The sequence below is a fragment of the Idiotropiscis lumnitzeri genome, chromosome 1 (genome assembly GCF_059441095.1).
Source record: "Idiotropiscis lumnitzeri isolate Australia: NSW breed Sydney's pygmy pipehorse chromosome 1, RoL_Ilum_1.0, whole genome shotgun sequence".
Taxonomy (NCBI): domain Eukaryota; kingdom Metazoa; phylum Chordata; class Actinopteri; order Syngnathiformes; family Syngnathidae; genus Idiotropiscis; species Idiotropiscis lumnitzeri.
In genome coordinates this window covers 33,126,870-33,148,682 of record NC_142391.1, presented here as the reverse complement: position 1 = coordinate 33,148,682, position 21,813 = coordinate 33,126,870, and the positions used below count along the sequence as shown (strand labels likewise).

Genomic DNA, 21,813 nt, shown 5'->3' with positions numbered 1-21,813 from the left:
CATGTCTGCTGGTTATAGTAAGCATTTTGTTAATGCACAAAAAAAGAAAGACGCATAAAATACATATATGATTTATTTGATGCAATTTCACTTCTGATTTTTTATCTGATTTCGCAATGAAAGGAAAAACGCAGATTACGTGGGACATTCAAGCAACAACTTTTTTAATTTTATTTTTTTATTCTTTTAAGGGTAAGAGCTGGACTTTACAGGATGCATAGGTACAGTGTTGCATTTTAGTGAGAACAGTGCTTTTTAACAAAAAAAAATGGACATACGAGTCATCTTATGTTTGTCACTAATAAGATAATTGTAAGTTTCAGTGCTTATTTTTGTTAATATTGAGTTTGTTTCAGCATTTCATATATAACAAGTAATATAAATGTAATTAGATTGGAAATACGAAACATACTGGTAAAGTAATTTTATTATTACTATTATTATTATTATTTTATAGTTATTATTAATTAAAAAGTAAAACAGTGATTGATGGAACTATGGCCACATCTCAGGACTGGTTTAAGTTTCATGACAAATGAATTATTTTTTACAATTCAATTCAATCTTCAAATTTTCAGTTGAAGGAAGGTAAAAGAAGAACGTTTGCGGCTGTGCACGTGACAGCATTTCCTTCAGACTTTGATGGAGTGCGTGTTGCGTAATAGTTTATGTCAACGTTTAACGGCTATGTTTAACAAATATTAAAAGTTCAATGATAAGCATTTACCATTACGTTGTCAGATGATGTGACTGACGTGTCATCAGTTGAGCATTGTGACAAACCTCATCACTTCCTGTGCACATCCCTTCCAGGTCAAGAGTTGAAAGGATGGATGTAAAAGGGAAGGTGGAGGCCGAAAGGTTAAACGTGGATGTAACCAGAGTGACTTGGAGAGGCAGGAAAATGACTTTCGAGGTCAGAAATGTTGAAGGGCAGGCTGAAGGGCTTCGAGATGGAAGCCTTTCCCCGAAACTGGGCCGAGGCCCAAGAAAAGGCAGATTTGTACATCCTATTAAATATTCAAAAGCCCCTCAATATGTGGTCATAAATTGAGCATGTGAGCTTTTTGCACGTTATCTTGGAATGCCCTTTCGAAGTCAAATGGTAACCACAAGAAAAGCAAATGAATCCAAAATGGAAACAGGCAATTCTACAAAAGCGCTGTTATTACATTTGCACTGGATTAGCTTTTTCGAGCAAGCGATTTAAGGAGAGAGTGATGGAAAGAGAGATAGAGAACGAGACGCCCGTGGGAGTTAATCAGACTATGTATATTGTATATTAGCATAAGCTAATTTATATGACACCATATGGAAAGCGCTTTGTTCCAGCTCCAGCTGTTGTGAAATGCATTATTTAAAAAAAGTTGTATTGCATTGCGCGTAAGATGGTCAATAAGTTAGCAGGGAATCGTATAAAAGAACTTATTCTGATTTTGATGAAACTGGACTATTATGAAGTGTGCCTGTATGACCTAATAAAATAAAAAGTTGAAAGACATCAACTAATTCATACATAGAATGATGAGAAAATTGTATAAAACGACAAACACTATGTTTAAACTGAGCAATTATCGAGAGTGACACATTTTCCACACACACAAAAAACTCCTGTTTACCTGTGTGGACTAACTAGGCAACAAATTTTATCCCAAAAATTTGTAGAGAATATTTTTGTATTATTATTCTTCCCTCATGTAACTAAAACGACAATTTCAAGACATTTCCTGAAAAGCTTTTGTGTTTTAGAACTATTTCCAGACAACGTTAGCACCAGTGCACCAGTAAACGTTGCCAAGATAATTAAAAAACATTTATTTCAATCATCAAAGCTATCAGGGTTTAGTTAGGGCTTGTCCACTGTGGATTCAATACGGTTCTTTCATTTCAATCTAAATTCCTGTTTGGTCGAACTCTGCCCAAAGCATGATGCCAGGATGGCCGAGTGGTCTAAGGCGCCGCGTTCGGGACCCAATCTCCCCAGGAGGCCTGGGTTCGAATCTCAAATTTCCCCATTGTGGGACTAATAAAGGGTAAATTATTAATATTATTAGAAATAAGAATGGGTCACTGTACCTCATTATTGGACAACTGGTACCAGGGTTGTTTGCCGTACGTGAAGATCTCCCAGAGGACCACACCCAGACTCCATACATCACTCTCTGTGGTGAACTTCCTGTACATGATGCTCTCGGGGGGCATCCAGCGGATTGGCAACATGGTGTGACCTCCCACCTAAATTCACACACGCACACACACACAAGGGGAATGAAGAGGAAGAGTATGATGAGATGCAGAGGAAATAGATTGGGAGAGTTTGCAAATACAATTTGCACAGACATCAATTTAAATGTGAATCTGTCAACTGGATGAGTGCATTTTCAACAAGGCTGCAGAATGTTTCACTCCTTCAAAGTGCGAATTGACAATTTTAAGGAAGTGGAATTGGATGGTCTTCATGATTATTGCAAACCTTGCACGGGATCCAAATCAAACTCAAGTACATTTCAGTTCGGCTCCGGAGTACAATTTTAAAATGTTCTCACAAAAATGTAGTAGAAAATAAGCACAAGTTAGTATGTTTATCCCGTAACTCCACATTCTGATTTATGACTTGATTCTAATTGGATTCTCTGTGTTCTCTCACATGTTCTGATAAAAGTAAATTGCCAAATAACCAATTAAAAATGCTTTACTGACAAGAAGGCAATCGCTATTTGTTGCCAGAACTGACCTTTAAAACTCATATTTCTGCAAAGACACACACGGCAAACTAAAACTAAAACCGCCACTTAGTTTTAATGAGCCGAGTGTCACCAACATTTCTGATGAATGCAATGTTTTCAGCAGATGATTGACAATAAAAGTATATTGATAAAAACTGGCCGGTCAAATTTGCCGTTAAATATGCTAGGTGCTAGATAACAGCGTGTGCGTGTTTCTGTGTCTTCGCAAAACATTTGCGTCAATAGCAGTTTAATTGGGTTGTCTCAGGTTAGCAGCGTAAATAATCCAATTATGATTTATTGTCACTGGTGACATCCAGCAGCAGCGTCAGCAAAGCCAGAGCAGCAATCAAGGGCTAATCACAAACTCAGACGGACTTTTGCTCTTTTCATTAAACTCTAATCACAAATGGAGAACATCTTTGCTCTGCGAGCGTGACTGTCACACAGTAGCGCTTGCCCTTACTATACTTAGGAGGGCATAATAATTGCTTACGGGTTTTGTCCATTGTGTGGAATTGATTGCTAAATGACGCCCCCGATTCATCACGACGTAGGCCAAATTGAGTAAAAATCTTTAAAAAGGCTAAGATTCGGTTTAAAAATAATGTTACGTTTGGTGCGGTTGCAGCATTCTCGCTGCCGCTTTCGGTTGGGAATAGGAAGTTGGCTGTGGCGCATGTTTCTCCGTTAGTCCCTTTGATTTTCATCCGTCCATCCATTTTCTATAGCGCTTGTCCTCATTAGGGTCACTGGCAAGCTGGAGTGTATCCCAGCTGACTGGATAGTGGGGAACACCACGGACCAGTGGCCAGCCAATGAGAGACAAACAAGCATTCACACTCACATTCAAAGTGACCGACAATTGAAACTCTTCAATGAAACTAACCGTATGGATTGAGAAGAAAAAAAAAAAACCTCAACAACAACAAGCACACAGGAGTGTTGGGAGATTTTCATTCCAGCCCTCCTGCAGCCACCGAGGTGCCACCACACCCATTCACCAGGTGCGCCATAATAGCGGAAGAGGGAGAGACTTGAGGGAAAGCCAATGAAGACCTTGATAGAAAATATGCGTGAGTCTGGTTGCCATTTTGTAAAATTGCGGTCACTGAAGGTCCAGGTCCGAAATGCACCGCCCACCACTGTTGCTAAACCCTGTTATTAAAAATGGAGTCATATTTTACAATCTTCGTGACACCCGTTTCAATGCATTTTTTTTTGCGCCATTTCCACACAGACAGCATTTAATAGTTTATTCATTTCAGCGTGCGCTATATGAAGACGCAGCACGAGTCTTTCCTCTTCTTCAACCTGCACAAAAGTGAATTAAACCTCGCCTCGTATGAGGCGTCTCCTCTATTGCTCTGAGCGAGCATGAATCTCGCCGGCGATTCTCGCTCCGTCGCACCCCACCGATAGGACAGTCCATTTTCCGAGGTTTATGTCCGTTATTAATGGCCTGCGCAGCGCACTTGGCCCGATTCTGTGCTAGTCAGCGGCTTATTTAATGGCGTCGTAAAATGCGGACGGTCACATAGATAGCCATCAGGTTCTGCTTCCATCTCTGAAGCGCTAAGTCTTCACCAGCAAACCTTTCTTCTTCTTCTCGTGTCAAGTCTCTTTTTTGTTGTTTTTTTTCCCTCGTCGTAATGCGGAGCTTTTTTTTTTTCTTTTCTTTTTTTTTATTATGCGTCCCGGCTGGTTGGTTTACTTCTGCAGTTAGTCTGCTGCTAACAACTGTCTAGCTTGGACGCCAACGTGGATATAATATGCTGCAGCTTTTCTTTATCTTGGGGTAGCATCGGAATAAGTTGTTCGAAGTTTCATCGTCAAGTACAAACTTGCTTCTCTTACTCTTGTTCTCAAACATCGTACATTCACTTACTGTCCATGTCTCAACCTGGTCATACCCATTAGAAGTTTTGTTTTATTCATCATGGCTGATCATTTTCCCTGAAGGTCTGAAATATTAATAACTCAAGTGCTCAGCCACCTTGTTTTATTGTTTGTTACGCCTGTGTTTGGTTTCAATGTTTGTTTGTATGTTACCAGCATCACAGCACGGATTTCCAGTCAATTTCGAGAAGGGGTGTGGCATGGCACAACGAAGAAACCATTACCGTTTGGTGCCAATCCAGTACTTTTTTTTTAATGCATCATACATTATTGAGAAAATTCCACTGTAATGGATAACAGTAACCAAAATGCCAGATCTTTTGGTCTACATCTGAGACGTGTTCATTATGTGATGTTTTTATGCTGTTTTGAGGGAAAATTGGGAAATGGCGAAATTTGGTATCACTGTTTCAAAAGGCAAACAGCACAACGTGTCTGCCTCACAGTTCTGAGGTTCTCGGATTGAATCTCGGCTCACGTTTTTCCCTCTCCATCCCAAAACATGCATGTGAAAACTCCAAATTGGCTGTCGTGTAAATGAATTTTTATTTTTATATAGGTACCCTGCAATGGTGAAATTAATAAAATATTCATATTATTATTATTATTTCCCCCAAATGTGAAAAATGTAATAATGAGTATTTCCACCTTAAAATTTATTCTAAAAAAACAACAACATTTGAATTCAATAAAGAATCAAAACGCACAGCCTTGGCCCCTTCTCCCCTGTGAGAACCGACGCGCTACCAAGTGGTTGTTGGCGGTTCCTCTTCTTCCTTTATACTGAAACGCAAAACACTAATTACATATTTGTCAACTATGGCGATGTTGTTTACTGTGTCTGTCGCATTTTTAAGACCTTAGAACAGCGATTTTAGGGATTAAGTATCATTTTGAGGGATAATTAAGACTTAATTAAGCCTTAATAATGGAAAATCAAATCAGCATCCACAAACACATTGCAGTTGACTGTGTGTGTGCCGTTTAGGCTCATCTTCATATTTTATTTTATTTTTTTTTTATATTTCAAAACCTCTATTTCTTTATAGAACATTTGGTAAGGTACAGAGTTGTATTGCATTCCCATTCAGAAAATATTAGTTAAGGTGCAGGAAGTGTAACGGCCTGCTGCTCAAGCAACAAGCTTCTCCGTAAACAAATACAGTGCCGCTCAAGCGCTGGTTAATGGATATCACGGCAAGCAATGTACTTCTAAAACTCATTCACGAAAGTGAATATCAACACAGCACAAAAACAAACTAGTGCAGCTGAAATGTCGCCTCGCATCATATTTAAACAACTTCTCCCGGGGCTCTCCGGATGAAGCCAAAGCAATAAAAAAAAAAATGCTGTTGGTGTTTTGACAGTATAATCATTCCACCTATTCAAATTCTTCCTGCTTCACTTGTCTGCATTGAGCTTTTCCTAACAAGAAGTCATACTATTGATCGGAATAAATATTTATCCTTTTTCTTTTAATTGTATACACACCGGCTTTGGTTTATTTGCAAATCTTTCGTTTACGGGCAAATTCACTGATAGCAATTTTTTTATGTTTGGCATTATTTTCTTTAATGAAGTGATTCTCAATGACTGTGTCGTGAGGCAATTATACAACCTCCCTTAATAGGTCCATTTGTTTGCTACAAATAATGTGTCATTTATCTATGTTAGCGACGTACAGTATTAATAGACTAAGTACAACTTGGGAGTAAATTGAGAGGCGTGTGTTTGTGGCGTATTTGTTCGGCAGTGTGCCCTGTTGCGAATGTGAAATGAGCCATTTCAAAACCAATATATGTATCACACCCTAATTTTTGGCCTCGCATCAAACGCCCACTACTGTATATCTTTCTTTCTATTATTCCCCGCCTTGCCATATATATCCATCTCTTCTGGTCCCTATCCATTCATCCATCCATCATTGATCCATCTTTACTGTTACTTCTACCCATCAATCTATGCATCCATTAAGAGTCCTCCATTTCTGACGTTCCTGTCTCTCCTTTGTCCTCTCCCTCCCTCTCGTCGCCATTCCGTCTGTCTCTCCCCCCCCGGCTTCGTGAATATGCATCTTTACAGCCTGACGGCTGCCTAAATGTTCCAGGCATGACTAAAGTAAAATGATTTTTGTCACTCAGTGGTGACCACATAGAGGCTAGCGTATCTATGGCAACTAGGACAGTAGAACGATGCAGTGTGGGTGGGGCTTTTGTGATAAACTCCACCCACTCCTTGATACACAGGAACCTTAATTGGCCTTGTAGTTTCCATGGAAACAAAAACGAGAGATTTTTTTGAAAGGTGCACATGTGCCAATGTGTGTTTCTTTATCCTCTGGAGATGGAAATAAGTTGCCCTCCTGATGCTCTCAATTAATATATTGTGATTACGCTTTAGTGATGGAAAAAAAAATCTTATGTAACAGCCAGTCGAAGATTAAATACGCTATTTTAATGAGAGTAAATCTCCCAATTAAAACCTACCCACACACAATTATCATACAGTAGATAAAACACCAAACATAATTAGTTTAATCTCAGGAAGCTTTGTAAAATGTTTTGCTTAACACATGTTTAAGTATCGTCATGGTGTTAATCTGTCATGTGTCGGACAGCTTTCTACACTCTTCTTCGGGAGGGAGAAGAGCTGTTTTCTTTCCACTCAGCTTCTTCATTAAGATGCGGTTTGTTTGCCTTGAAAAGCCATAAATAAATGTAAAAATAAAAAGGGCTCTGTCTTTTCTTTGTTACCTGCAAGAGGCAATGCAACCAAAGCAGACGGTTCATTTTATTGCTCATTTTTATGTGTGATGCCATTCGGGGAGCAAAGTCATTCAAATGACTGTTTTAAAGCTTTTTGGATTTGTTCTCGGAAATTGTTTGTTGAGAATGAAGGCGGTATACAGGGATGTTTAGTATATTCTCAGATGAATAAAATGTATTGCTAAAAATAACTCGTAATAGTAACAACTCAGCACCATTAACCCAAACTTTCTTTCATGGACTTTTCTCCTCTCCACTTGCTCGTCTCGTCCACACCCACAAGGATGCTCAGAATAAACCATTCGATTGGCTGAGTCGTGTTATGTGAGAGGAGTTCTAATGGATGTATGAATCTTCTGTGTGTATAAACTGTCAAAAAATGGCGCTGGTTAAAAAGTTAAAACAGTAAATCCCTCAAAAAATGTCCTGCTTAAAATCAGACATCTTCAACTTCACCCAAATTTGTCCAAGACTGCCAACAACCATACCACAAAAGAAGTGTTAGTTTAATTATGGCTAATGTAAATCCCGCCCCAAATTGTGCATTTAAAAATTACTCTAGCCGAAATCCTGCAAGTTAAAATAAGACTACCAAAAATTGAATGTTGAATTGAGACTACTGCAAATCCCCTAAAGCCACCAAAAGTTGTGCTGAAAAAAATCTAAATAATCAAAACCATCAAATAAAAATTCTTGATCTGTGCGGAACAGTATCGAGGTCAGGTCACCTTAAGCTCGTCAAGCATTTGGAGCACCCGGCTGGTTGGCAAGGTGAGTCCATGAATAAAGCCGACATTGGAGGCATCCGAAGCGTTTGCCAGCTTTTTTTGTGTAAGCGGATGCTATGACGTTAAAACAGCCTCGTCAGTCCTACGCTTTTGCCTCTATTTTTTCCAAAATACACGCATACGTGCGCAGGCGCGCACACACACTGAGGTAGGCTGCTGATTCCTTTATGAGTCATCTTGGCTTTCTGACGTAAGAGCATGACTGAACACGCTTACCCACCCACACGCACACACACACACGCACATGCACAACACATGTCCCACTGACTCTTCTGAGTGGCAAATCACGATTATATTCTTGCACCTTTTCTTCCTCCTTTGTTATTTGTGACAGATGTATTCCTATTTTTTTTTTTTTGCCCTGTTCTCTTTTATTTCTCTCCGGCTATGTTGTCCATTGCCCCCGTCTGATTCTTTATCCTTCCATCACGGACTGCTTTCTCTGCTGGTGTATATTTATTTGTTTTTTGTTTTCATCCCCTCCTTCGCCATTGGACGCCCCCCCCCACCCCGCTCAACACATACTACCCTCCTCCTCCATCTCCAGCGCTGCACCAAGCATACTAAACACAAGTTCCCTGATTACTTTTCTTCAGAGAAAACGTTGGATACAACTCAGCGGCTCACCGGCGCTGCCTTTGTGCGTTGCCATGGCGACAGCCTCAGCACACTTAGCTCTATTGAAGAGAAGAGGGGATGTGAGGGGAGTAGTGGAACAAGGGGGGTGGGGAGATTTGTGGGGAACGATAGTTTGCCGTCACAGTGTGCAATAGAAAGCCAAAGGGGGAATCACCTTTCATTCCACGCAAAACTGAAATTCCACATTTAATTGGGACAACATTTAGACAATGTAAACAAGTAGACTGGCGGTGTAAACTGGGTATTCAGACCTCCTGTCGTTCATGGCGCATTTATTTTTGCACATTACAGTGTAAAACATTCAAGTGTCTGCGTTTGAATGATCTCGTTAAACAGTTTAAATAATTCCGATTGAGTAGAATTCGTTCATTCTCCTCGTACATATTGTGAAAGAATAAAGAGAGGACAATACATTTGTTGGCATGTACTTCTCTCAATTCTTCCATTACAATTGCAGTAAACTGGGGCATGGCCGCTATTCGAGCGGAGGCCAATACGTGACGACATTGGAAACAGCTCGTCCCGTGAAGCAGTGAAATTTTACTTCTACAAACTACAGGCAGAATAAAAATTTTTTTTTTATGTTTAATTAAAAATTCCAATTCAGTGTTCATAAAACTGGCTGTCAAGTTTATGCTACGTTGCTGGCATATGTGGACTAGAACTAAAAACGTAACTTGTAATCTAATTTTGTTACTTTTCAAATCAAGCAATGAGGAACTTAAAGTTGCTTTTTCAAGGTAGCCGTGGCAACACTGATCCTGCACTCAAACAAAGTGTCTTACTGTACCTGCATCGGTCATGCCCATGCAGGTTGGGGGAGCAAAGTGGGGGGCCTCATGCAGCGGGGAGGGAGAGTTGCTGGGGCGAGGAGGGCGGAAAAGTGGAAAAGAAATAAAGTTGGACACATACACCTACCCTGTAGTAGTCAGTGCTGTAGACATCTCTGGACATGCCAAAGTCCCCGATTTTTACCAGCAGGTTTTCGCCCACCAGGCAGTTCCTGATTGATGGCAGACAAAACAAGTCAGGCGAGAAACGCTGTGTGTCAGATAGTCATGTATTGATTTGAAGCTTGGAGGTTGTAGTGTAACTTTTACTTCAATTTTGTTCAAAGGTAGAATGATCTGCATTTTATTGATTAGCCATGGCGTCCACCCTGAATTGTGGGAACAGCTCTTTTAGGGATTTTTTTAGGGAACATTTTAGGGAAGCAGGAAAAAAAAGTCATATTTTGTACTGAGCAGGATTGAACATTTGTTTCCTTCCATCCATTTTCTGCACTGCTTATCCTCATTTATTATGATTATGTCTGTTAAAATTGATTTTCATACAAATAATTCTGATAAAAATACATTTGAAAATGGACTGTTTTTCATGATCCTACTAAATCAGGGGTGCGCAAACTATTTGATTGGTGGGCCACAATGGGTTCTAAAATTTGACAGAGGAGTGCAAGTGCAGATGGATGAAGTGTTTTGGTAACCTCACCGCATCGGAGAAAAAAAAAACATTTAATTTGAAATTAAAGTGAACAAAAGCATGAAAACAAAATATCTATATTTGACACACCACAATATTTAGAAAATAAAACATTACCAAGGTTTATTCATTTAATTTTTCTCAAGTTGGTCGGGCCGGATTAAAACGTTTTAACGGGCCACATGCGGCCCCCGGGCCGTAGTTTGTCCACCCTACATGTGAATATCAAATGCTCCAAACATGATTTCTTGACATATGCTTGGGCTATGATAATACAGTAGGACAATTAGTGGACTTATTCAATATATTGAAATCACTGGATTGAAGACAATTTCGCTGAATTTGGAGTTCTTAACTGAATTCACTCTTTTGATTTGATATAAATCAACTATTAACACATGATGCAGCTCATGTGTTAGATAGTCTTGAGATAAGTGACAAACCTGGTGGCCAGGTCGCGGTGCACAAAGTGTTGTGACGCCAAGTAGACCATTCCGGACGCTATCTGCTGGGCAATGTGCAGCATCTGTGACTGAGTCAGCTCCACTGGTCTGGTGGTTTGCCCTTCTGCCATCAAAACTGCATCCGGACCGTGAGCCCTAAGTGAGGGTGCATGTGGACAGTCCTGTTAGGTTTGTCCTGTCTTTAATGTTGCAAATGATTATTTGGACAAAATTATTATAGTGGGACACTTGGCGTTCAGGATGGGTAAGTAGAAGAAAATTTGGAGTTGTTCTCTTTCTAGCAGCTAGAACAGCATTGAATTTACTGGGCAGGATTTCTACAAGACAAACAGTATGGGGGGGGGAAGAAGATTCATGCCTGAGAAACTTGTTGAGGTCTCCGTGTTTCATGTACTCAAACACCATGATGAGCGGGTCACTCTCCACACACACGCCGTAGAAGGTGACGATGTGCTCGTGCTGAAGGTTGGTCAGCAGCTCAGCCTCACGATGGAAGTCCTTGCGGGCATTTTCACTGGCCTCTTTAAGAGTCTGACACACACACGCACACAGGGTGACATTTTATTAAACTGACAAATGGAAAAACATTATGCCACACCACAAAGAACAATTAGTCATGTCTACTGAATGGCTAAAAAATTGTCCTGCCTTGTAAAAGTGAGTTACGGTAAATTAGACCTCGCAAGGATTGATTACAAGAAGAAATTACAGCTGCGAGCGACGATGAATAGTTATCTGAGAGTTGTGGTCAATGTGAGTAGACAGAGGAAATCAGAGTATCAGGGATGGGGTTATGCAGCTATACATTTCCGTCATTAAGGAGCGCCTTCAAAGTGGGACCTCCATCAAGCACCGGACGTTTTTTGAAGCCGTGACCTTGTGTTGCTGAATTAGTAGCGGCTCTTGTTTTGTGAGCGAGTCATCCAACTTCACTCGCATGCTCTGCTGACATGCATTGACAAATTGCGAAAATGAACAATTTAGCATTGTCCTTAGGTCACATTTGATGGCAATCTGACAAAATAACAAAGGTAAAAAAATACTGTGTGTATTTTTCATTTTTTGTTTGCGTTTGAAACGTTTTTGTAGTTCTACTCATAATACACCCAGTAATCAGAATTCATACTAAGCTAAGTAAAACTGTCTTGAATTTTTTTTTTTCAGCGGGAGTTTTGTTTTTAAAGTACTATATGAATAAAGTTGAGTTGATTTGACCTGAGTTGCCACCTGTCTTGTCCATATTGTTAAAATTTGCAATTATTTTTTTGCAAATGAGTTCTTGAGCCTTTTTTGTGTTTAACTCATCACACCAGTAATCAAAAAGAATCTGGTCCGGTCCCACATCACCTCCTGTTTTCCCTTCAGACTCAACCATCACCACTTTGCTTTAAGGCCTAACAGGTCTACAGAGAACGACATCTCCGCCGTCCTCAACTCAGTGTTGACACACCAGGAGCAGTGCTGCTGCTCTTTGTGGCTTTCAGCTCTGCATTCAACACCATAGTCCCCAACAGACTTGGGTCAGTTTTGTCCAAAAATTCGTCTGCGTCTGTATCACAGGAACTTCCGAATAAACTGCCTCCAGAAGGTAAGAATATACCCTTATGTCTCCACAGGCATCAATCAGGGAGGACAGGAAAACTCGACAGAGGAAGGCCGGAGTCGATCCCCCGATCTCTCCACAGGGGCATTTGTGCAATTTAAAAAAAAATAAAATGAAGACATTTTTGGAAGGTATGAAATTATGGTCAGGGGCCGCCAGTTGCCAATCCCTGCGTTTTACCTTCGCCTGCCCCCCCACTGATGAGTCCGCATACCAGTACAACGTGGAGTGGCTGTCAGCGTGGGGAAAACCGGCCAATGGACACCAACAAAACAAAGGAGGCCATAACAGACTTCACAAGGCAAAAAAAAACAAAACAAATCAGACATCCAGCATCTTGTCATTGCTGGCGACTACGTGGCGAGCGTCTCCAATTTCCAGTTCCAAGACGTACACGCTGAAGAGGATCTGACCTGCCGCGCCAACACCAAAGCCCTCATCAAAAAGGCACAGCAAAGACGTTAGCTCCTGAGGAGTTTCGGAAACAACAAGAGAAATTGCTTGCATCCTTTTACCGCCGCTCCACTGAGAGCATCCTAACATACTGCATCAACAGACAGGAAGACAGGAAAGCATTTCAACGGGTTGTCACCTCGGCCCAGAGGATCACTTGCTACTCCCTTTCTTCCGTGGCGGAACTCTACGATTCTCGCTGCACGGGGGAGGCGAGCTGTGATTGCACTTGAACAATATCAAATTGCCATTATCTGAAGAAAAATTCCCACTTTTCATACTCTTCGTTTCAGCTTAGTGGTCTCTGAGAATTTCTATTGACACGCAGGATCCTCTTGAGTCATTTATGTGTCACTTTTTATTATTATTGTGCGAAACACTTTGAAAGTTTTGTTACAACACCTTTGGAGAGAGCACCTTCAACTTTGTTGTACCTGTCACAATGACAAAAAAATCACTCTTAAGCTTATTCATATGTTGCTGAGTGAAAGTGCCTTCGGGGTTTGAATTAAAAAATATAGATATAAATAAGTATGGAAAACCCCTTAAAATTGTAATTTAGTTAGCCCAAGAATAACAACCATAAAGAAATAAAGCAATTTGAAGAGGGTCTGCATGCTCAGACCCTCATATATGCTGATTACATCCAGACCTTCCCGTGAATCCAATCTGTCATCATTCCCATCAGCCGAGTTACATAACACTTGCGCTTGTGACAGAGCGAAAATACCTGAAATACGCGAGACACGGGAAATGAAAATGATACGGGCTATGTATGCATCTCGCATCCGAGCAGCAAAAATATATGCAATCGCTTTTGCCCTACATGAATAATAGATAGTCTTCCTACTGTAAATGCCACGCATATACGTTCGCCTTTGCACGAAGAAACAAACACAAGCTCTCGTTACAAATATAGGTCCGGGGCACAAGGACAAGTTGCTAAAAAAGCTCCAGGGGGCGGAAAAAAATGACACGGTGACCTCGTGGCAGCTGGAATGCTGAGATGCCAGAAAATGAGATGGACTGTAACCCCGCCCCCACCTGTTATCAACCAATCCAGTCCCGCCTGAGACCATTACAGGCTGTAATGTGAGCTGTCGTGACAACGGAGATAATTACAGTGCAAAAGATTGAAACACAATATTGAGCATTTTTGGAAAATCTGGGTGTGGGGTTGAATATCCTTAGAACGGGGGGGTGTCTAAAGGTTGGAGCAGGGGGACATTTGCACGCCAAAGCATTTTTTGTGTGTGTGTGTGTGTGTGCGTGGGAGGGGGGGTGCAAATTATATTCTATATACTATTGATACAACATATTAATTAGAGCTATGCAATTAGTATCTATATTGATTTTTTTTTTCCAAGTAGGTGCACTAGTTCAAAGCAGACCCCGCTGATGTCCACTTCTTAGACTGCAAATGTATTTTATTTTTGCACTTCAATTCAAAAAGTGAAAATCATATTGAAATATATTGGGGTTGAATATTTGAATCTAATTATGATTACTGTTTGGCTCAGAGCTAACTTAGACCCCTAATTCATCACCACAAGAAAATTTCAAGGGAACTCAGATTTTAACAAATCAGGATTTTAACAAATGGCCGGTTTAATGATTATTAATCTATTTAATATCCATGTTTCAATTGAACTACTGAAATATTTTTTCCATGATCTTCTAATTCATTGTCATGCACCTGTATATTCTACCTTGATTTAAATAAAACTTCATGAAACACTTACATCATAGTCAAGGATGGCCGAGTGGTCTAAGGCGCCACGTTCAGGACCCAGTCTCCCCAGGAGACCTGGGTTCGAATCTGGCTGCCAGGATGGCCCAGTGGTCTAAGGCGCCGCGTTCAGGACCCAGTCTCCCCAGGAGGCCTGGGTTCGAATCTCGAATTTCCCCATTGTGGGACTAATAAAGGCAATATTATTATTATTATAAAAGGTAAGCAGAGCTGCGCGCAAAACATCAGCATTAGGCAACAAGTACTTAAATACTTAAACTTTGATAAAGAAAATGTCCTTTCTATTTTGTTTCTTTCCTATGAGGCAAAATGGTAACAGCAATTACAATCTTCAAGATTCAGCTGTAAAATAAACACAATAGTAAATGTATTCATGTAATAACGGCCTTTTTGTTTTTCCGATTGCGCCCCATTGGTTTCTTAATTAATAACCAAACCGAGCTCGCGTTTCATGATGAGAAATCTTGAACGGCAACTCGGAAACCACTAATGTGCTTTGCGTTAAGAGCATAAAACATTCATGAAAGTGTAAAACATGATTTATTAAATAGTGCGGTGTTGCGGGCTGCACTTGTGTGTTTATTGCTACGACGCATCGGTCCACCGAGGCCGGAGCTATGATGCAGTGAAAAGTAAACTGTGGGATACAAAAATCTGATTTTATGAATTTCCCTTCCAGTAAACATTGTTCCTTTCGCCGTCGGCCATTGATGTGATAACGGTGTGAAACGAGAAGTGAAAAAGAGCTATTGCTTCATGTCGACAATAATAGTGTATGCAAAGTTACGGTAGCGACTACGCAAGGTGACAGCAATCAAACGTGATGACGTCCTGAATGCACCGTCCTAGCCTCCATGCACTGAATACAATACAAGTCATGCGCTCGTGGTGCATTTAGGTCCCGCGACAAATAAAAGCAATCAACATCCTCGGGCTGGGGGGAATGTAGCGACACGCATTTACATGTGTTGAAGGAAGCATTATTGAAAGTGTTCATGACTGATGAGCCGCAGATAGGGAAGCGTGTGTGTGTGAATCTGCATGCTGTTAAAGAGCGCCTGTGATCAGTGGCACCTCACAGGATACTGTATAATACAGGACAAGTCAAACTTGCTTTCTCGTTACGGGCCAGTGGTTGATTGATAGCCAAGTCTTAAATCGGGATTACAAAACTCTGCTGTGGTGTGTTTGTTATTGTGATGTGCTCAACTTGTTTCTGAAGTAGAGCATACATGACAGAGTGTTGTGGTAATTGCAGTAAGTTTGTACTCATGAGGGATGGGCAGTGTTTATAGAAGGGAAAGGACATCGCAACGAATGCAAAAAAAAAATGCAATAAATGCGAATATAACGATGGGATTCATTTCCTATCACCATGGCGATTTTAAAGTCACATTAAGTCACCCAGCTATTTGCTGAAAAAAAAAAACTATCTATTCTGTGTTATTTCTGAAACGCCCTAACAGGCCACAAGATGGCACCAAAGCCTTGTCTCAATAGGAAAGCAGTAAAATAATTAGTCCAAGGGATTAGGGTGAAGTGATAAATCATGTCAGAAAGGAGTTAAGATCATCCTCGGTTGTTGTGGAAAGTCTTGGCCACATGTGCTTGCACAAGCGCACACTTTCTGAATCAATCATTAATCCATAATTAAGGGCAAGGATTGTAATTTGTTGTATCGTTACCGTTTCAACTATTAGGCAATTACCCGTAAACATTTTTTCACTGTCACTGACTCATGTTTTTTTTAATTATTTATGGTGCAGTTCAGTTAATATCCCTGAAAATAGTCATGTAATTACTGAATTATACTTTTATTTCCCATGCGTTTTATTGTTTTTATACGGGGTCGTGTCGTGATCTTAAACAAGCAACGAATGCCCTGGCTTCCGTTTTCCAGCCACTTTGTCAAACCTCTCCCGGGGGGGTTCCTGAGGGGTTCCAAGGTCAGCTGGGAAACATAATAGTTTGTTCAGCATGCCCTCCAATTCATACGTTCATCAATTTACTCATACACAATCTACTGTATATCACTGGCAGACCAGCATGGAAACTTTTCATCCGATATCATTGAAGAGATTAGCTTGGTGTTAAGCGTCACTATTTAATAGCATCAGTCATTTTATGAACAAAAGTAGAAATGTTTAAAATATGACGAAAGACTTACTTAAAAACATCTTCATTTAGTTGAATTGAACTATTTGTTGGTCTGTTTACTACTTTTATTCTCTTGTCTGCACCCAGTTCCCTGGCTTGGGAATTAGGTGACGGCGACCGATTTGGAAGAAACTGTTTTGATTCTACAGCAACTGACCGGTACAAGATCGAAGGCTGCGTTCAGCACCTACACAAAAGAGGGAAGCCTGGAGCAAAGAAAATACACATTCCTTATTGTTGCTTTCAAGTGGTCAAGAAAAAGAATCTGAAATAATGCATTCACTCCAAAACGCGGGAAGGCCGTGCCCCCAATTAGATGGTATTAAAAAAAAAAGTGTTGCTTGAAGCAACCTTAAGGAAATGGGATTAAGTGGCTAATTAGCATTAAATCAGCCTAACATTTTTGAAAATCCCCTCCAATAGTGGCTTGCGCTCTGACAAACGCCAAGCCCCAATTAATCACCAGGTATGGCAGCCACTCTAACAAACACCATGCCCTCATTAATTGCTAGGTGTGTTATCTACAAAGAAAAATGGTGTTGGTTTACGGACCTTACGGTATGTGATTTAAGGGCTAATTAACACAGGGCTCGAACAAATCTAAAATCTCAAAACACATTGCCTTAAATAGTAACCTTATCTTTAAAAGAAGCCATGCCCCAATTACTCACTGGTGTCTCATAGACCAAGAAGAACATTTCTTCAAGGACCCTCCGGAATGTCACTGAATTGCTAATTAGCGTCCTGCCAGATCAAATCAAGTCAAATTCAAGATTTCCTCAAACTGAGGCCTTCTCTCCGTTACACGCCCTAATTACACAAGGTGCATCATCAAGGAAAAAGTGATGCTGTTAGGTGGCTTCCAGTCTATGATGGAACAACCAGAACACCTAAAATGTTAAACAACACATTTCCTCAAATCATACCAGTCATTCAAATATAATCAATGCCTCTATTAATCATTAGGTGAGTCATCACTGAGGCAAAAAAAGAACAACGTTTTCTGGTGGTGTTGCTTCAAGCGTTACTCTCGAATGTGATTAATTGTCTAGTAGTGGCTTGGCCCGAATAGACACTTGGTACCTTCTGCAGTTGAGTAAATAAATACCGTCGAGCTACTAACAGTGCTGTATTGTACTTTGTTTACTCAGCAACGCTACTAGCACCTTGACTTCACATTTCAATGCCAAAACGGTTCATTTGATTGACAATTACATCTCTTGGTTAAAGCCATTTCATCTATTTCCGACAGCCTCGGAATGGTTGATGCAGCAAAAAGGGAGGAGGAGGAGGAGGAGGAACCCTGGTGAGAAATGGTGACTCACAGCATTCCAGCAAAGAGTGGAGAAAGGAGAGAGAGCGAGAAAATGCTACATTAACTAAGTGGATTTAAAAAAAAAAAATCTCAGTGGAGTCCAATCAATGGACGTACTGTAATTATATAATGATGAATGCACATCAGTGAAGCAGCAGTTTTAAGAGCATAACATTGGGTACACCTGCATTTTCCTCATTGAAATGATTCACAATTCAAAAAATCTGTTCACCTTTCAAAAAATATAAATAAAATAAATCAATAAATTTAAGCTTTGCACTGTAAAATCTAAAAATACAAACACAATAAAAACTAATGTTAATAAATTGGTTTTATGTTGTGCAAAGAACCTGTAAGTTACAGACTTCAGCACGAAAGATCTGAAAGCGCATCTGTGACTGTTACACACCTTTTTTCCCACTTCTCTTGAGCGGTGGTTTGAGAGACGTTATTATAATTAATGATCATCAACAAAATAACTAAAACTTCCAAATTAAAAAAACAATTTTAATAATAATTAATCATTTTCCGATGGGTAAAAGTAACTGTAATTATAGCATAAATGTCCTTTGTTAATTAATTAAGTAAATAATAATCATAAAAACAACAAAAAATATTAAAAATGATGATAAAATGATTATAAAATTTTGTCTGGCAACACCAAAGTAAAGCACTGCCCAAGCATCGCCTTGCAACTCAAACACCTTCTAAATTGCGACATTAAAGATTAAGGTTGCACAGTGCTGCTGTCAAAATATAACAATATGTTTTTGGGACTGAAGAAGTAAAGGTAATGCAGGTGAAGAGGAAGTGGAGGATGTCAACTGGATGTGGCGGGGTCTCTTACAGGACATGTATTGTTAATGAGAAGTCTCTCCCAATCAGATTGAGTTTCACTTCCCTGATGGAGCGATGGATGAACGGATACGTGAGGATTTGAAGGGAAGCAAACTGGCTCAATTGGACTCGGAAGTCTGCGGATTAGGTTCTAATTCGACTGGCTGCTGGCGACCAATTGCCATGCGAGGATGTGTACTGGGACAATTGGAAAGCAGAGTAAGGATTACAACGTATTTTTGAATACCTGAAGTACAGTATGCAGTGAAGCACCTTCTCCACTCACCCTTATGTGTGCGGTTCGGCATTCGTAAATGGTTTGTTTGAAACTCATCCTCCGTTGCGCTGTGAAAAATTCACATATTTGCTGTTTTTTATTTATTCATATTTATTATTCTGGGGTGAGGGGGGATTAGTGCCAAGGTTCTATGTTTAAGTAAGTTGAATTTTTTCATTTTGACAAAAGTAGTCCTTTGCCGCTATCTAGCATATGGTATCTATAGGGATATATAAACACTTCTTGGGGGGCTGCATCATTTACAAATTTTCCATAATCGCTACAGAGCTAATTAGTTTCTACCTCCTTGCGAAATGGGAGGCATTCATTTGAGGAGGTGTTTATTCATCTTGGCGACTAACTGGGGCACAGCGGACGGACTTAACTTCTTTTTCATTCAGTTGTTTTATATATTAACGGCCCAAAGGTTAGAGCTATATATATATATATATATATATATATATATATATATATATATATATATATATATATATAAATATGACTTAAGATCTGAGTTAGCAAAATTTAGTGATGGAATTAAGCGAGTTCCGACTTTTCCAGCAACGGAAGTATTTGTGAACATACACTGAATGTGCAAATTTCTCAGGAGACTCAATGTTAAATTCTGTGCAACACTATTTGATATTCCCCAACATGCTGCGAGAATGCAGTTCTGCTGCAAAAATATTGTCGAGCTCTCAATAACTTCCCCCGTCGATAACAACATTACGGGCATTATTTATGTACCAAGAGTCGGCTTCTATCACCGGCTTAATTTGACATGCAGATCTCTTCAATTCCCGGGCTATAAAGACAATAAACAGAATGGATGGTCGGCAGGTCTGAATATTAAACACACGACAAGCAATCCACTTCTAAATTTAATCTTCTCCATGTCCTTGACGTTACCTTGACAGCCACCAGTATCTTCTCCTGGTCGGGCGACAGGTTGTAACATTCGGCGAGGAAGACTTTGCCGAAGGCCCCCTCTCCCAGTTCCCTCTTCAGCACGATGTTGTGTCTCTTGATGTGCTGGACGACTACAGGAGGGGGACAAAAAAGTCCTCTTAGTGAAGAAACAATATTAGCAGGGATGAGTGGATTGTGGGATAGCAAAGGTCGTGGCAAGACGTTTCATACAGAATGTTGTGTCTTCTTCAGACAGCAACCTAGTCGAGAGTTATAGTTGTGCAATTACACAGCATTTTGCCGAAAAAAAATAAAAATCTTTTTCAACATTTTTATTGCGGCCATTACTATTCCTTAGCTTGGGAAAGGCATTATTTTATCTCACTCGGGAGTCTTTTTTGTGTGCGTGATCCTTCACTGACTTCTGCTCGCCCACAGCTGAAACACTCCACAAAACCGCTTTCTGTTGCTTGGCAACCGACGACTCCACGTCAGGCAATTTTGAGAACATTTAATATCTCAGCCTGGTGATGTGTGTTTCCCTTCATTCTGCACAGCACGTAAGAACGTGGCAATGTTGCTGTAACTTCGTCTAGCCAGATGTGTAAGTGGCTGCTTGCAAGTGCAACACCCCACGCGAACACCTCCCCAACACATATGCGCGGAGATTTATCTGTGATGTGATTAGGAAGCACATTTGAAGAAAAGCTGTCCACTCAGAATATCGCATTAAGATCCAGCCGGTCTCTTAGAAGCCGCATCGATTTACACTGAGGGCGAGTGAGAGCGAAAGAGAGAGAGCGAAGCCCCTTCCAGCTATGTGCAAAAGTCACAATTCTAGCACCGTTCTGACGTCTGATGTCATCTAGTTATCTGAAGCGGGATAACCACCTAATGGAGGAAATTAGTTGAAAATTCTGTGGCTCAGCCAAAACTGTATTGAGCCACACGTGGATTTGCACATGTAAAGACTGAACAGGTTTGACAATTGTCGAACTTGACCGTCAGGCCGAGGATGGAAAAACATTCTTAACACACCCCACATCACATGACAATCAATTTACCAGAAAGACAAGAATCGGCTCGTTGCTGACGACGATTGCAAGGGAGGGAAAATCTCAAATTTAGTCCGATTGCCGGTATGTGTGTGACGATGTGACAAGAGACCAGTGTTGCGTTAAAAGTGACATATACGAAGATTAAAGAATTGGGAAAGGCGGCCAGGTTCATGACACATTCACGTGCATTTTAAAAGGCATGGAAATAAGATAACTGTTTTTTTATTGGACGTTCTTGATTGACATTTTTAGTATACACTGAATGATGCAAGGCAGCGATGGAACAGCACCACAAATTTAAAGATGTGCAAAGAACCTCAAGCATTGCCTCGACATCATTGAGTTGCGAGATGTTGATTCAAGATAAGTGGCTTAGCGCTTATTGCTTAATAGTGCGGACTGGCGATGAGTTGATTAAACGGGGGCGGGGATAGTGGCCTGGCGGCTAAGTGGATGTGTTGATGTGTTTTATTCAAAGCTAGTAACGTGCCTAAAGGTTTTTCCGAGACATGTTTGTGAGAATGGTTCGAAAGAGCGAGTGAGGGAGCAATAATGCGAGGTGAGGCAGGGTGCACAGAACAATAAGCAAGCCGAATTTGAGCATTCCACACAAAATTATCTTGTGGCGTGTGATATTTCAAGAGTATTTTTTCTCCCCAATCTTCTTAGAAAAAGGCCAGGGTCAACAATG

At 40.4% G+C, this 21,813-nt stretch overlaps 1 protein-coding gene across 3 annotated transcripts in view; it reads right to left on the bottom strand.

The window, feature by feature from the left end:
* ntrk2a (neurotrophic tyrosine kinase, receptor, type 2a) overlaps positions 1–21,813 on the bottom strand; it is a 70,080-nt gene that overhangs the window by 3,864 nt on the left and 44,403 nt on the right. For 2 of the 3 annotated variants that reach the window (XM_088295864.1, XM_088295879.1), the window contains exons 14-18: positions 20,065–20,195; positions 11,122–11,294; positions 10,743–10,898; positions 9,730–9,820; positions 2,077–2,235 (exon numbers count right to left, since the gene is read on the bottom strand). In XM_088295864.1, coding sequence (XP_088151990.1) covers positions 2,077–2,235; positions 9,730–9,820; positions 10,743–10,898; positions 11,122–11,294; positions 20,065–20,195 — 710 coding nt within the window. The remainder of the gene's footprint in view (positions 1–2,076; positions 2,236–9,729; positions 9,821–10,742; positions 10,899–11,121; positions 11,295–20,064; positions 20,196–21,813) is intronic. The other variant, XM_088295870.1, reaches the window with a different exon arrangement.